The sequence below is a fragment of the Pan troglodytes genome, chromosome 10, assembly GCF_028858775.2.
Source record: "Pan troglodytes isolate AG18354 chromosome 10, NHGRI_mPanTro3-v2.0_pri, whole genome shotgun sequence".
NCBI lineage: Eukaryota > Metazoa > Chordata > Mammalia > Primates > Hominidae > Pan > Pan troglodytes.
This window is the reverse complement of record NC_072408.2, coordinates 132828137-132845338: the sequence shown is the minus strand read 5'-3', so window position 1 is coordinate 132845338 and position 17202 is coordinate 132828137. Positions and strand designations below refer to the sequence as shown.

Sequence of the window (17202 nt, the reverse complement as noted above, 5' to 3'; positions counted from 1 at the left end):
ATAATTGAAACGACAATTGTCCCCCAAAAGTCTTCACGTCTTAATCTGTGGAACCTGTGATTATATTACTTTCAGTGGCAAAATGGGATTAAGGTTGCAGATGGAATTAAGGTTGCTCACCATCTGACCATGGGATGGGGAGATTATCCTAGGATTATCCTGATTAAGGCCAGGTGCTGTGGCTCACATCTGTAATCCAGAATTTTCAGAGGCCAAGGTGGGTGGATCACTTGAGGTCAGGAGTTCAAAACCAGGCTGGCCAACATGGTAAAACCCCGTCTCTACTAAAAGTACAAAACAATTAGCTGGACATGGTGGCAGGGACCTGTGATCCCATCTACTCAGGAGGCTGAGGCAGGAGAATCGCTTGAACCTGGGAGGTGGAGCTGCAGTAAGCCAAGATCTTGCCACTGCACTCCAGCCTGGGTGACAGAGCGAGACTCCATCTCAAAACAAAAACAAAATGATTATTCAGGCAGACCCGATGTAATCACAAGGCAACTTACAAGTGGAAAGGGAGGCAGAAGAGAGAGGACAGAGAGATGGCAGCATGAGATGAACTCAGCTAGGAGTTGCTGGCTTTGTAGATGGAAGGGGCCAGGAGCCAAGGAATACAGGCAGCTGCTAGTGTAGCAGTCTTTCTCTCCTTAGCTCAGCTAGGTCCAAGTTCTTGTCTCACGACCAGGAAAATTTAGGCTCATGGACACCAGAGAGTAAGTGGAGTATAATTTATTAAGCAAAAGGAAAATTATCAGTGGAGATGGAATGACAGGGGTGGTTCCCTCACCCAAAGGCAGGAAAGTGCCCCATGTGGCTGCATCTGGGGCCTTTTAAGGACTCAGAATGGAGAGTTTGTGCTGATTGGTTTGTGAGTGTGCAAAAAAGGTTAAAGCAAAGACACCATTCAAAAGTGGGCAGAACAGTGTAGAAAACCAATTAGGAAAGGGTAGGTATATGTAAAATTGGTAAAGGGTGGGGATCAATCTGAGGAAAGTTCACCAAATAAGAAGATGAGTTCTCAATCTGGTCTGAGGATTTAACTTGTGGCTTGGTTTTTAGGCCTTACACTGTCTTTGGCTTGGAGATGGGGTTTCACCAAGGACCTGCCCCTATCTGCCTAGGCATTTGGCTGCCTCCTGCCTCTCTCATTACAAGCTGGAAACCCCAAGAAAATGGATTATCCCCTATAATGTCCAGAAAGAAACACAGTCCAGCAGACACCTGAGCTTTAGGCCAATGAGCTCTGTGCAACACTTCTTCTGCCTTTCAGAATTGTAAGTTAATAAAGTTAAGTTTTAAGCCACTAAGTTTGCAGAAATTTCTTACAGCAGCAATAGGAAAATAATCCAGGTACACCACATGTTAGTGCATCTCACTTTATTGTGAGATGTTGTGAGATGGGATATTGTGCATATTCCCCAATATGCATTTTTTACAAATTGAAGGTTGTGGCAATCCTGCCTCAAGCAGTTCTACAAGTGTCATTTTTCCCAACAGCGTGTGCTCGCTTCAAACTCTGTGTCACCTTTTGGTAACTCTCACAATATTTCAAACGTTTTCATTATTATTATATCCATTATGGTGAACTGGGATCGGTGATGTTACTATTGAAATTGCTTTGGGATGCCACAAATGGCACCCACACAAGATGATCAATTTAATTAATAAATGTATATGTTCTGACTGCCTCACCAAGCAGACATGTCCCTGTCTCTCCTCCTCTCCTCAGGTCTCTCTATTCCCTGAGAAAAACCAATCCTGAAATTAGGCCGGTTAATAACCCAACAACAGCCTGCCTGCGTTCAAGTGAAAGAAGAGTTGGATGTCTCTCACTTTTAATCAGAAGCTAGAAAAGATTAAGCTTAGTGAGGAAAGCATGTTGAAAGCCAAAATAGGCTTAAATCTAGACCTCTTATGCCAAACACTTACCCAAGTTTTAAAACCAAACAAAAAGTGTTTGAAGGACATTAAAAGTGATACTCCAGTGAACACACGAATGATAAGAAAGCAAAACAGTCTCCTTGGTGATATGGGGAAAGTTTTAGTGGTCTGGATAGAAGAACAAACCAGCTACAACACTCCCTTAAACTGAAGCCTAACACAGGGCAAGGTTCTGACTGTCTTTAATTCTATGAAGGCTGAGAGAAATGAGGAAGTTACAAAAGAAAAGTTGGAAGCTAGCAGAGGTTAATTCATGAGGTTTAAGGAAAGAAGCCATCTCCAGAACTTAAAGGTGCAAGGTGAAGCAGCAAGTGCTGATGGAGAAGCTGAAGCAAGTTATCCAGAAGATCTAGCTAAGACCATTGATGAAGGCTACATTAAACAACAGATTTTCAATGTAGACAAAACAGCCTGCTATTGTAAGAAGATGTCTTCTAGGACCTTCATAACTAGAGAGAAGTCAATGCCTGGCTTCGAAGCTTCAAAGTACAGGCTGATGCTCCTGTTGGGAGCTAATGCAGCTGGTGACTTTATGTTGAAGCCAATACTCCATTCTGAAAATCCTAGGGCCCTTAAGAATTATGTTCAATCGACTCTGCCTGTATTCTATAAATGAAACAACAAAGGCTAGGTGACAGGACATGTGTTTACAGCATGCTTACTGAGTGTTTTAGGCCTATTGTTGAGACCTACTGCTCAGGAACAAAAAGATTCCTTTCATATTACTGCTCATTGACAACGCACCTGGTCACCCAAGAGCTCTGATGGAGACGTACAAGGAAACTAATGTAGTTTTCATGCCTGCTAATACAGCATCCATTCCGCAGCCCATGGATCAAAGAGTAATTTTGGTTTTAAAGTTTTATTATTTAAGAAATACATTTAGTAAGGATATAGGTGGCTTAGATGGTGATTCTTTTGATGGATCTGGGTAAAGTAAATTGAAAGCCTCCAGAAAGCATGCACCTTTCAAGATGTCATTAAGAACATCTATGATTCACAGGAGGACCAAATATCAACACTAACAAGAATTTGGAAGAAGATGATTCCAACCCTCATGCATGACATTGAGGGATTCAATACTTCAGTAAAGGAAGTAACTGCAGATGTGGTAGAGATAGCAAGAGAACTAGAATTAAGAGTGGAGCCTGAAGATATGACTGAATTGCTTAAATTTCATGTTAAAACTGTAACAGATGAGAAAAATTGCTTCTTACGGGTGAACAAAGAAAATGGTTTCTGAGATGGAATCTACTCCTGGGGAAGATGCTATGAACATTGATGAAGTGACAACAAATAATTTACAATATTATATAAAGTGAATTGATAAAGTAGCTGCAGGGTTTTACAGAATTGACTCCAATTCTGAAGTAAGTCCTACTGTGGGTAAAATGCTATCAAACACCATGCATGCTACAGAGAAATTTTTTGTGTAAAGAAGAGTTGGTCTATGTGGCAAACTTCATTGTGGTCTTACTCCACAAAATTGCCACAGCCACCACCCTGATCAGTCAACCACCATCAACATCTAGGCAAGACCCTCCATCAGCAAAAAGATTATGATTGGCTGAAGGCTCAGATGAGCATTAGCATTCTTTTAGCAATAAAGGGATTTTTAAAAATTAAGGTATATTTATTGTTTTTTTTGACATAATGCTATTGCACACTTCATAGACTAGAATATAGTATGAAGACAACTTTTAAATGCACTGAGAAACCAAATAAATTTGTGTAACTTGCTTTATTGCAATATTCAGTTGATTGTCGTGGTCTGGAACCAAGCCCACAATATCTCCAAGGTATGCCTGTGCAAGGTCTACACCAACAACTCACACAGCAAAGTCATGAAATCCACTCTGTAGGTCAGATTAAGGTTTCTCTGTCACGTGATTGTGCCCAATGAAATCAATTCTTTCTTCCTTTACAAAGGCTTCACAGCGCATTGTACATCTAATACAGCAGATTCTCTAAACTGCCTAACATTCCTCGTCTACTTTTTTATTGGCTTTACAGAACCCATATTTTCTTCTGAACATTATATGCCTAGCTTAATTTTTTTCCATCACCACATTCTCCCTTGCACCTGGGGTGGCCAGTTGATCCCATTCTGGCCCATGAGACACTGTCATAAGTTTATGGAAGGGTGGTAGTTCTGGAAATGGTTTTGCTGTCCTAATAAAGGGCAAGACATGACTGTCATTACTCCTTTTACATTCTTCTTATTCTTTTTTTGGGGGTGGATGGGAATGTGATTGCTGGAGCTTCAGCAGCCATTTGCAACTATGAGGAAAATGTCCATAAAATTGAAAAGGCATTCACCTAGATTATACTGAGGAGCTGCTAAAGTAAAGCCAAAAAATCTCTACATTTATTGATATAAGAAAAATAATTCTCTATGTATGCTATTATGGTTATCCAATTGCAATTGTGATTGATACCCAATAGCAAAGTACAATACTCACCACACTGTGCAGTCATTACAGAGAATAATGCAAATGTCCATCTCTTCTAAGTTCTTGGGGGGCATTCTCCACTCCTCTGCATTGCTCAAAGTCCCCAGCACAGTGTCTGCTCTGCTTTCTTAAGTCAATGGTGAGAAATATCCAAGTTGATTGAGTTATCTACAAGAATACTGAAAATTATCCAAGGAATCTAATTCAACAAGAATTTATAAACTCTTGCTGTGTGCCAATCATTGTTCCTGATTCTGGACTTAACAGGGGAATAAAGTACTACTCCTACCTAAAAAAATTCACAGTGTCCTGGAGAGAAAAAACAATTTCTCAAATACAAGGTGATAAGTGTTGCAATAAGGATATGTAAAATATAGCAGCAACACACCATTGACAAAGGTGTTTGTCATTAACTGCTTTCAGCTACAGCAAATGCAGTCTCAACATGCTTATTCAAAAGAGGTTCATTATGTCCATTAGGAAGACTACACACCAAGTGGGTCCCCGAGTGCATTGACTCAGTGGCTGAACCACGACAACAGAGGCTGAGGTTCTCAGTTTCTCTGTTGAAGTTCCTGATGGTTTCCTCTACAGGTTGGTAGCCAGAAGGTGGCAGAAGTTCCAGGAGCTCCATAGAGTTATGGCAATATTCACAGAACTGTTTCCTTCTTTCTCGGCTGTCCCTCGGGAGAAAGGAACATTTTCCTAGAATTGCATAGCAGAATTCCCCTCCCACCTTATTAATCAGAGTTGGGAGCTGGGTGAGGAAATGGGATTACCTTGGTACAAATCAAACTCATGCTGGTGCCAGATTGAGGGGTCAGGTCCCCAGAGGCACGTGGATCGGTCAGAAAGAGGGGTTGCCTTCAGTTAGGAAGAAAGACAAGAGTGATAGGTTGTGGGAAGGCAACTCACACTTTCCACTATGGACATGCAGTTCTATAGAGATTCAGCATTTGATAGTTGGGTAGTTTGTTTAAATTACAAACATTTAATAGTATACTTACAGACCGGGCATGTTGGCTCACACCTGTAATCCCAGCACTTTGGGAGGCTGAGGTGGGTGGATGACTTGAGGCCAGGAGTTCTAGACCAGCTTGGCCAACGTGGTGAAACCCTATCTCTACTAAAAATACAAAAATTAGTTGGGAGTGGTGGTGGTCGCCTGTAATCCCAGCTACTCGGAAGGCTGAGGCAGGAGAATTGCTTGAATCCAGGAGGCCGAGTTTGCAGTGAGCTGAGATCATGCTACTGCATTCCAGCCTGGGCAACAGAGCAAGATTCTGTCTCAAAACAAACAAACAAATATAGTACATTTACATTTAATAGTTAGATAGTTTGTTTAAACTACAAAACATTAGGGAATGAGTTATAGTGAGTCACCCAAAAGTTACAAAGCTGTCTTTTGCTTGTACCTATTTTTTAGTATTTTGGAAATTTTTATGCTGACTCCTCATTTTTCAGTGTTTCTTCTTCTTCTTCTTCTTCTTCTTCTTCTTCTTCTTCTTCTTCTTCTTCTTCTTCTTCTTCTTCTTCTCCTCCTCCTCCTTTCTCCTTCTCCTTCTTCTTCTTCTCCTTCTTGTTCTTCTTTTGTTCTTTTTTTGAGATGGAGTCTTGCTCTGTTACCCAGGCTGCAGTGCAGTGGTGCGATCTCAGCTCACTGCAACCTCCGCCTTCCAGGTTCAAGTGATTCTCCTGCCTCAGCCTCCCAAGTAGCTAGGATTACAGGTGCGTGCCACCACACACAACTAATTTTTGTATTTTTAGTAGAGACTAGGTTTCACCATGGTGGCAAGGCTGGTCTCGAACTCTTGACCTCAAGTGATCTGCCCACCTCGGCCTCCCAAAGTGCTGGGATTACAGGCATGAGCCACTGCACCCAGCCCTCAGTGTGTTTTTTTAATATAATAAAGGACTGAAGATGTACCACAGTTTTTAAGAAGAAAAAGCATTTTCAAATGGAAACTAAAGATTATTTCAACATAATCCTGTCTGCTTCTGGAAGAGTGTGAAGATTATTCTAAAAAATTCAATTAAGCAATTCAATTAACCAGTGTGTATTGAGTATTCACTACGTACCAGACAAGTTGGCATTTGAAAATTTAAACATAAGGAAAAGAGTCACGCTGATTGTCATTTCTTCCACATGCACAATTTAGAAAATTGATGCCACTTTATCAAACCACAGCTATTTACTGCATCCCTACTATGTGCAAGGCATGTTCCTAGAAGCACTGACGATTTGAGAAATCATTTCAATAGGGATAAATAAAAATGATTTTTAAAATGTATTTGCTTTGATGGATGAGTTGATTATCGATTGAGATCAAGTTACTTAAGATTCAGTTTAAGGAGGAAGCTATAAATATTTAGGATTCTTGAAGTTGAAAGTGCTTGAGCACACGGAATTGAAAGGAAGGATGAGGAGTCATTTAGCTCTTACATAGGAGAAAATAGGAATTAGACGCTATCCCAGCAGCATCAGTTCTCCCAGGAAAAACTACCAGGCTTGCTCCTTGCCCCTGAGGTTTGCGGTCTCCAAAGTGTTTCTTCATCCCTAATAATTCAATTTCTAAGGGGCTCCCTTTACATAAAACATAATGTGACGATGCCCCTAGAGTCACATAACCAAGTGACCTGCCGCTACCACACACACCAAAATGCTCTAAATTCACCTCCCTGGTACAGAGGTATTGAAGGAACCTGCAATTTGCCACCTGGAATCCCCACAACACCAGACGTGCAGCTGGCCCTGACCTGACCTCATTAAAAACACTCCAGTAAATGGATTCCTCAATCAGCCATCTCACCTAGACCTCAGCGTGCTGCCCTGTCCCCTGTGCTTGCCTCTCCATCCTAAAACCCTGCAAGGACTGCAGCTTTCTAGGAAGCCAGAAGCTTAAATGCTTCCACAGCTTCTCCATTCTGAACCCAATACCAGACACCTCTTTTGAACTTAGCAGCTGTGAGGTCCTCAGACAGGTGGGTGGAACCCAGAGGGTGCAAGTAGAAACCGAGACTTGTTAGTGTCTGGTTTTAATATATTGGGAAGGACCCCAGATGTCATGCAATAGCCTCTCATTCAGATTCAGAGAGGAGACATGGGGAGCCCAACCTCACAGCCTCTGCCTCTGAATTACAATACGGAATTCTTTCTACTACCGCTGAATTTCCCTGTGCAGGTAGGGGGTGGGGGAAGTTCAGGTGTCCTGGGTAAGGGGACATGATATCTTCATTTCAGCCATTGGACAGTTTGTTTTTCAGCAAACATCCTGTGTCTCTGGGACAGAGCACTTGGGCTGTGCTCAGAAGAAGGGCCCAGACCTTCTACACATGGCTTCAGGGAGAGATGACACTACTGATCCAGTCACATTCTGCCTTCTCCTCCCTCTTTCTTTCTTTTTTCTTTTTTTTTTTTTTTTTTTTTTTTTTGAGATGGAATCTTGTTCTGTTTCACACAGGCTAGAGTGCAGTGGTGCAATCTCGGCTCACTGCAGCCTCCACCTCTGGGTTCAAGCAATTCTCCAGCCTCAGCCTCCCGAGTAGCTGGGATTACAGGCATGCACCACCACACCCAGCTAATTTTGTATTTTTAGTAAGGACAGGGTTTCACCATGTTGGCCAGGCTGGTCTTGAACTCCTGACCTAAGGTGATCCACCCACCTCGGCCTCCCAAAATGTTGAGATTACAGGTATGAGCCACCACACCTGGCCATCCTTCCTGTTTCTTGAATTTCCACAGAAACAGATTTTATTCAGGTCTTATCTAGGGACTTTTTGAGATATAGAAGATAGGTGATGCCAATGATTAGTTGTGATTTGGATCAGGGACTAATAAGGTAAAGTGACATTCTCTCAGATTCAAAAAGTGATTCAGAAAAATACACAATTGCAGGTGCTGGGTCTCTAGGCTCTTCCCCAGGTGCCTGGATTCCAACTTTTGTAGCCTAAATGTTCAACTGACAGAACAGGCCATCTCTGTGAAGGTTTGCCAGGGAAGAAAGTACAAAGCCAGGCAAACATTGTGGTTGCTCCCACTTATGTTTTTCCTAAAATAGTATTGCAAACTTAATGTGTATGTGAACCAGGCCCTCCTGCTTCAGCTCCTGGTTCCATTGCTATTGGGGTCTGGGGTTTCTGGCTTGAAAATGAAGTATCTTAGAATTAAACAGGGGCAGTCCAAAAGTTTTTCTTATTAGCAGCCTAAATTAACACCCTGGCCAAAATCATTCTGCTATTTTTCTAATATATGCTTAAATGCCATATTCCAATGTACTCCAATCTCTAGAACCAGATAGTACTAGTCAGATCCCTAACACCAAGGTTTCTTTACTCCTGTAAATTTACGCAGGCATGGTCAGCATGAGGTTCGCTTTTGAACACCTGGACTGGTGGGGGCAGGGCAGGGGCTTGTGTGACTATTTTCCCTAACTGTCCATTTCAACTAGGTCTTTCTGGATCCTTTAGAGAAATCAACAATTGTTACAGTAGGTGCAGATTGAGAGACACAGGGCACAGAAAGGTCTGGAGAATGTCTAAGTGGAGCCTAGTCATAGACTCTTTAGGAACTAATAACATCAGCCACATGGTGATTAGAAGGCCTTTCCCCTGACCCCTCCTCAATCAAGTAATTCATAACCAACAAACCTCCAAGCTCACTGCAAACACTACTTACTGCTTAATTTTTTTAAAAAAAGAAATACTGTGATGGTAGGGAAGATGGAAAATGCAGTCTTATAATAAATATATTCCTGTAAACACAGGTTTGTAGCTTTAAAGACTTTTGTAAAAGATCTCACCAGGTGTGGTAGTGGCTCACTCCTGTAATCCCAGCACTTTCGGAGGCCAAGATGGGGGGATTGCTTGAGCCCAGGAGTTCAAGACCAGCCTGAGAAACATAGTGAGACCCTGTCTCTACTAAAAATTAAAATTAAAAAAAAAATAGCCAGGCATAATCGCACATATATGTGGTCCCAGCTACTTGGCAAGCTGAGGTGAGAGGACGGCTTGAGCCCAGGAGGTCAAGGCTGCAGTGAGTTATGATGGTGCCACTGCACTCCAGCCTGGGCAACAGAGCAAGACCCTGTCTCAAAAAAATGTGTATATATATTTATATATAAAATGTGTGTTTATATATATATATATGTAAACATTGCGTAAGTATGTAAGTATGTATCTAATATGTGTATATATGTGTGTGTGTATATATACATACACATATACATATATATGTATATGGCCAGGAGCTGTGACTCACACTTTGGGATCCCAACCTTTTGGGAGGCCGAGGCAAGTGGATCCCTTGGGCCCAAGAGTTCAAAGCCAGCCGGGGCAACATAGCAAAACCCTACCTGTACAAAAAAAATACAAAAATTAGCCAAGTATGGTGGCACGTACCTGTAGTCCCAGTTACTCTGGGGGCTGAGGTGGGAAGATTGTTTAAGCCTGGGAGGCAGAGGTTGCAGTGAGCTATGATCATGCCACTGCACTCCAGCCTGGGCCATAGAGTGAGACAATGTCTAAAGAAAAAAAAAATCTCCCAGTGAAACATAGCAGATGATTACTCTGTTTCCTAAATTAAAATGAAGTATTTAAAAAGTAATTTCACGTGACTCCAAAGTCAGATCATTACTAGCCACAGAGCAGTTAAAACTTCTGTGTCCTCATTCTGAGAATAAGAGAGATCAGTGAGAAGATTTTAACATTCACTGAGTGCTTTATTTGTACCATGCCAGCTACATGTACCATTTCATCAAATTATCACAACAACCCCTTGAATTAAAAACTATTCACCCATTTTACTGATAGAGGAATTGAAGCACAATTAGAGCACCAAACGAGGCCAGTCTGACTCCTTAGCCTGCAATGTTGAGATCTGTACCTCCTGTATTTCTAAATATAGGACTGATACAGAAGGGCTCCTGACTGAACCCCACTGTTAAGCCTGGAACCGCAGCCCTAAGTGAAAACGGCTGACCCTGTTTTTCCACCCAAATTTTGCCTTTTTGGTCTACCATGCCCCTATCCTGTGCCCATAAAAAGACTTCAGCTGACACAGCAACACAAGTGGCTGAGTGTCAGGGATACAAGTGGCTGAGCACTGGGAATACCAGTGGCTCAGCAGCAAGGATACAGGTGGCTGAGTACTGAGGATACAATTGGCTAAGCAGGAAGCAGAGAAGCAACTGAGTGTCAGAGACTGGATAGACACAGCTAACCTCAGATGGTGCAGCTTTGGAGAGGGCCCCAGCCAGAGATGGCCAGACTTCAGGGAAAGATCACCTTCTTCCTGCACCATCCCCTTTCCAACTCCCCATCCTGCTGAGAGCCACTTCCATCGTCCAGTAAAATCCTCCATATATGCTACCCATCAATCCATGCATGTGACCTGATTCTTCCTAGATGCTGGACAAGAACCCAGGTGCCAACAGGGCAGGGGCTGTCACCCTGACCCTCCACTGAGCTGGTTGGCACTTGGCCAACCCTGGGTGACAGAGCTGAAAGGGCATTGGTTGTAATACACTTGGACACTGCTGTGGGGCTGCACAGAGCCTGCTCCCGCCAGAGAGGAGTGACTGGCTGGTTCCAGTATTCATTCACTCCAGTTCCCACACTTGCTCCCTTACACACTCCCTCTCACAAGGGGTTTGAGCGTGTGGCAGCCGAGTAAACGAGCCACACCCCTGTCACAAGTTCCACAAAGGGATCAAGGGAATTATCCCATCTCACAACCAGCCCTTTAGGTTTGCTGATGAGCTTTTCTTTTGGTTTGAGTTCTTCAGGAAGCAGGCCCTATGTGAAGGATTGCAGTGCCTGTGATTTATGAAATAGTTAATCTCAGGACAACAAGAAGTAAGAGGGAGAAGAAAAGCAAGGATGTGATTCAAGGTAAAGTCTCAACCCTGTCTGATCCTACAGGATGTGTGAAACCACACCTCAGTCTATACTGCCTAGAAACAAAGGGCCGGGGCTTCTGTGTCCCCACACAATTCAGCCACTGGCTATGGGTTGCTCCAGGAGTGTGTAAATGCCCAGGTGCTTGTCCTGTCCCAAGGTGAGGCTGCCCTAGTAGCTCAAGGCTCTCCTTGGAGTGCCACTACTCTGAGGCGTTCAAAGAGCACAGAATACTGGCAAAGGGGACTCGAGAGGACCTGGGCAGGACACCTGTTCTGAGCACTTTCTACTCATCCTGCTGGTGAGGGAGGGAATCCTCACCCTAAATAGAAGACAGGTGAACACACAGCACCTGAAACTGCACAAGTGAGGTAGACTGCAGCTTGTGAGCCACATATACTCACAGAATGGGAGAGGTCAGTGAACACCAGACACCCCTCAGGGGAACACAGAGGCTGCAATCAAGAACCCTGCGGCACCACTCATAATAGCAACACATGGACTCAACCTAGATGCCCATCAATGAAGGACTGAATAAGGAAAATGTGGTACAGATACACCATGGAACACTATGCACCAGGAAATACTGTGTATCTATGTAGCTATGAGATCATGGCCTTTGCAGCAACATGGATACATCTGGAGGCCGTTATCCTAAGTGAACTAAGGCAGGAACAGAAAACAAAATACCACATGTTATCACTCAAAGTGGAAGCTAAACATTGCATACACATGGACTCAAATAAGGAAGCAGTACTTACTGGGACCTTTTAAGGGTGCAGGATGGGAAAAGGGTGAAGAATGAAAAACTACTTATCAGGTATAATGCTGATTACCTAGGTGACAAAATTATCTGTACGCCAAACCCCTGAGACATGCAATTTATCCATGTAACAAACCTCCACAGGTACCCTTCGAAACTAAAATAAACGTTGGAAAGCAAAAAAAAAAAAAAAAAAAAAAAAGGAACAAAGTGAACCATCAGGAGCTGTAGGAAGCAGGCTTTGTAGTAACAAAAGAATGTGAGAATGTGGTGCCCCTGGTTCTGAGAGGAGGATGTGATTGACTTGATTCAATGATTCTGTGGAATAGCAGGGAAGTAAAATTGGTTAGGTTGAGGACATGGTGGAGTGCAAGCAGTCCAGCCCATAGATGAACTAGCTGGGTAGGGGGCATATCTTTTCAGCTGGGGAGGAGGCATATCTGATGAGAGTAGAGAACACCCAGTTAGTCTTGGAGGCCCTCCAAGGCCCAAAGATGTCAAGACAACCCGTGAAATAATAGGCCCTACACTACAGCATCCCTAATATATATATAGTCAATTACACAAGAAGTGAGTGGAGGAGAGGAGACTGATGCAGGGAGCATTGGGCTGTTCTTGCATTGCTATAAATAAATACCTCAGACTGAGTGATTTATAAAGAAAGTAGATTAAATTGACTCATCGTTCTGCAGGCTATACAGGAAACAGTGCCAACATATGCTTCTGGGGAGGCCTCAGGAAGCTTTTAGTCATGGCAGAATGTGAAGAGGGAGTAAGCACTTTACAAGGCAAAAGCAGGAGCCAGAGAGAGAAGATTGGAAAAGGGAGTTGCCACACACTTTCAAATAACCAGATCTCATGAGCACTCACTCACTATGTGAAGACAGCACCAAGCCATGAAGGATCCAGTCCCGTGATCCAGACGTTTCCCATCAGACCCCACCTCCAGTATTGGGGATTACAATTCAACATGATATTTGGGCAGGGACAAATATATAAATTATATCAACCCCAGCCCCTCCCAAATCTCATGTTCTTCTCGCATTGCAAAATACAATTATGCCTTACCAACAGTCCCCCAAAGTCTTAACACATTCCAGCATTAACTTAAAAGTCCAAAGTCTCATCTGAGACATGGCAAATTCCTTTCACCTATGAGCCTGTAAAATAAAAAAGTAGTTAGTTATTTCCAAGATACCCTGAGGTTATAGGCATTGGGTAAACGTTTCCATTCCAAAAGGGAGAAATTGGCCAAAAGAAAGGGCCACAGGTCCCATGCACATTTGAAACCCAGTAGGGCAGTGATTAAACCTTAAATCTCTGAAATAATCTCCTTTGACTCCATGTCCCACATCTAGGGCACACCGATGCAAGAAGTGGTGTTCCAGGGCCTTGGGAACCTCCAGCCCTGTGGAGTTTTTCCCTGTGAAAAAGCCATGAAAACCCTGTGCCTTTTTCATACTGAGGCTACAAGTTGCCAGTGGATCTACATTTCAGGGTATAGAGGATGGTGGCCCCCTTCTCACGGCTCCTCTAGGCAGTGGTTCCATTAAGGACTCCATGTGGAGGCTCCAACCCCACATTTCCCCACCTCACTGCCTTAGTAGAAGTCCTCTGTGAGGGCTCTTCTCCTACAGCAGACTTTGGTCTGGCCATCCAGGCTTTTCCATACATCCTGTGAAATCTAGGTGGAGGCTGCCAATCCTCAACTTCTGCACTCTGTACGCCCACAGGAATAACACCATGTGGAAGCTGCCAAAGCTTACGGCTTGCACCCTCTGGAGCTGCAGCCCCAGCTGTAGCTGAGCCCCATTGACCTGAGGCTGGAGCTAGAGTGGCAGGGATGTTGGGGAGAAGTGTCTTGAGATTACACAGGGTAGCAGGGCCCTGGGCCTGAACCATAAAACCATTCTTCCTTCCTAAGATTTTGGACCTGCGATGGGAGAGGCTGCCACAAAGTTCTCTGAAATGCCTTGGAGTCCTTTTCCCGATAGTCTTGACTATTAGCACTTGGGTCTCCTTTAGTTATACAAATTTCTCTAGTAAGTGGCTGCTCCACAACCTGCTTGAATTCCTTTCCTGAAAAAGCTTTTTCTTTCTCTGCCATACGGCTGCGCTGCACATTTCCCAAACTCTTACACTCTGCTTCTTGTGTAAATATATGTTCCAACTTTAAGTTATTTATTTGCTCTTGCATCTGAGCGTAGGTTGTTAGAAGCAGCCAAGCCACAGCTTGAATGCTTTGTGGCTTAAAAATTCATTCCACCAGATACCCTAAATCTTTAGTCCAAAATTCCACAGATCCCTAAGGCATGGACATAATACAGCCATGTTCTTTGCTAAAGCATAACATGTGTGACCTCTGCTCCAGTTCCCAATAGGTTCTTCATTTCCATCTGCGACCTGTTCAGCCTGAACTTCATGGCCTACATCACTATCAGCATTTTGTCACAACAATTTAAGCAGTCTTTAAGAAATTCCAAACTTTCCCCCATCTTCCTGTCTTCTGAGACCTCCAAAATCTTCCAACCTCTGCCTATTACCCAGTTCCAAAGTCACTTCCACATTTTTAGGTATCTTTATAGCAATGCCCCACTTTTCAGTACCAATTTTCTGTATTAGGCTATTCTTGCATTGTTATAAATAAATACCTGAGACTGGGTAATTTATCAAGAAAAGAGGTTTAATTGGCTCATGGTTCTACAGACTGTACAGGAAGCGTAGTGCCAGCATCTGCTTCTGGGGAGGCCTCAGCAAGCTTTTACTAGTGGCAGAAGGCAAAGTGGGAGCAGGCACTAAACCTGGTGAAAGCAGGAACGAGAGAAGGGGTTGGGGGGTGCGACACATTTTTAAATGACCAGATCTCATGTGAACTCGGAGTGAGAGTTCACTTATCACCAAGGAGATGGTCCAAGCCATTCATGAGGGATTCGCCCTCCAGAAGGAAACACCTCCCACAAGACCCCACCTCCAACACTGAAGATTACATCTCACCATGAGATTTGGAGGGTAAATCCAAACTGCATCACAGGGTTTCTCATCCTCCTAATTAGAGAGCATCACAGTGGATGGTTTCACCCACCCCTGCCATGATTGCCTAATCATAATATTAATGCACAAGTCACTGCACTCTCCATACCTAAGTCTCTGGCAGAAAAGCAATATTCAATTAGAGTACTTAATAAAATATAGACACTATTTGTAAGATTCCCTTTGAATAGACCTCAGTGATTTTTCTCCCTCAGTTATAATGACGGACTGAGTTCAGGATTCCCCCAGATCATGAGAGTTTAGAAACTACCATCAACACTCCACACTGTTCCCAGATACTAATGAGGGGCTCCTTGTATTGAGCAATTTGTTATAAATCTGGTATGAATCTTGGAGTAGAGCCAAACAATATGATGAAAGTGAGACAGTGATCAAAGGAAACTTGGGGTGACAGAAGAGCTTTTTCTTATTTCCCTTCATTTAACGAGAAGTCCTGTTAGAATCACCAGGCAGATTTCAATGTGAGATGAAGATTAAAATAAGCAGAAGCATATTATTCACATACCAGTAAGACAAATTGCTGATGATTAAAGTGTAAATCTTGGTGGCCTAAATTGATGATCTCTGCGGGTTTTGTGCACCATTTGTAAATGGCATTATCTTGTCAACTTGGATTTTGGGCAATTTCTTTTCTTTCATTGAGCAACAAACAACATGGCTCTCCCAGGCAACTAACTTGCTACCTAGAGAACGCCTTTGTTCTTGAATTCTAGGAACCAGAATTTGGAATGGAAGCACAAAATTGCAGTGTCTAATAGCCCTTTTCCAAGTCTTCATGAAGTCCGGTCACATGAATGAGAGCCCTTTCTTACATTTTCCACTGAGGCGTTCTCTCCTACCCCTTCTCACAGTGACCATGTAAGTGCAGAACCAGGTAAACATAATTTAATTGATGAACTTCCCCTTAAGGAGCCAGGGTGAACACTTAGCAGAAAAACAAAACAAAACAAAACAAAAAACCTTGGACTTTGGGTGATAATGATGTGTTGATGTAGGTTCATTGATTGTATCAAATGTCCCACTCTGGTAAGGGATGTTGAAATTGGGGTGGTTGCATGTGTGTGGGCACAGGGGGTAGATGAGAATTCTCCATACTTTCCATTCATTTTTTTCTGTGAACTTAAAAGTGCTCTAAAAATATAGTCTATTAATCTAAAAAAAAAGATTTGACAATGTCTTGTGGACTAATATAAAAAGTGGAGACTAGCCAAAACTTCAAAAATGTAGGAGAGGCTGGATGCAGTGCCTCATGCCTCTAATCCCAACACCTTGGGAGGCCAAGGAGGGAGGATTGCTTAAGTGTAGGAGTTCGAGGCCAGCCTGGGCAACATAGAAAGACCCTGTCTCTACCAAATACATTTTAAAAAATTAGCCTGGCATAGTGGCACACACCAGTAGTCCTAGCTACTCAGGGAGCTGAAGTGGGAGGATCGCTTGAGCCCAGGAGGTCAAAGCTGCGGTGAGCTGTGATCACGTCACACACTCAGCCTGGGCTTCAGAGTGAGACCCTATCTAAAAAATGGTCAAAGAATATAGACTAGAAGGAGACTTTCTCAAGAGGTGTATGGGAGAGGAAGAAAAATTACTCCGAAAAATGCTATTTGATATAATTTTCTCATTTTTATTTTTGTTGGAACCCTCATGACTACAAAAATTCCCCACCCTCATAAAAATAATTATTCATTCACTTGCTCACTCACTCATTTACGAATTGTTTTTGAGAAGCTCCTATGTGTCAGCACTCTTGCAGATACCGGGATTGTTGAGGTGAACAAAACAGATATGGTCCCCACCCTCAGGCAGGCGCATTCTAGTGAGAGAAGACAAGAAAACTAATACATAAACAATAGTTTAGATGCTTGTAAGTGCTGTTAGAATCATAAAACTTGGAAATAGCTGTGTAAAGACTAAAAGAAGAGAATTCCAAGCAGAGGGAATGAGAAATGCAAAATTTCTGAAGCTGTCCTTACCTTGACATAATCACGAAAGAGAAAGGCCAGTTAGGAGTGTGCCAAGCACTGAGCTTCGCGTGCACTATCTCATTAAATACTTCCAACAATCCTAGGCAACAGGTATTACTATTATCCTTGTCATGTAGAT

General features: G+C 43.0%; 1 protein-coding gene across 2 annotated transcripts in view; it reads right to left on the bottom strand.

The window, feature by feature from the left end:
• Positions 1-3664: 3664 nt before the first annotated feature.
• Positions 3665-17202, bottom strand: part of LOC134807520 (uncharacterized) — a 30750-nt gene continuing 17212 nt past the window's right edge. The window contains exons 4-7 of one of the 2 annotated variants that reach the window (XM_063786129.1): positions 5174-5258; positions 4888-5099; positions 4404-4562; positions 3665-3797 (exon numbers count right to left, since the gene is read on the bottom strand). In XM_063786129.1, the coding sequence (XP_063642199.1) occupies positions 4419-4562; positions 4888-5099; positions 5174-5258 (441 nt within the window). In that variant the 3' untranslated portion in view covers positions 3665-3797; positions 4404-4418. Of the gene's footprint in view, positions 3798-4346; positions 4563-4887; positions 5100-5173; positions 5259-17202 lie in introns of those variants that run through there. The other variant, XM_063786128.1, reaches the window with a different exon arrangement.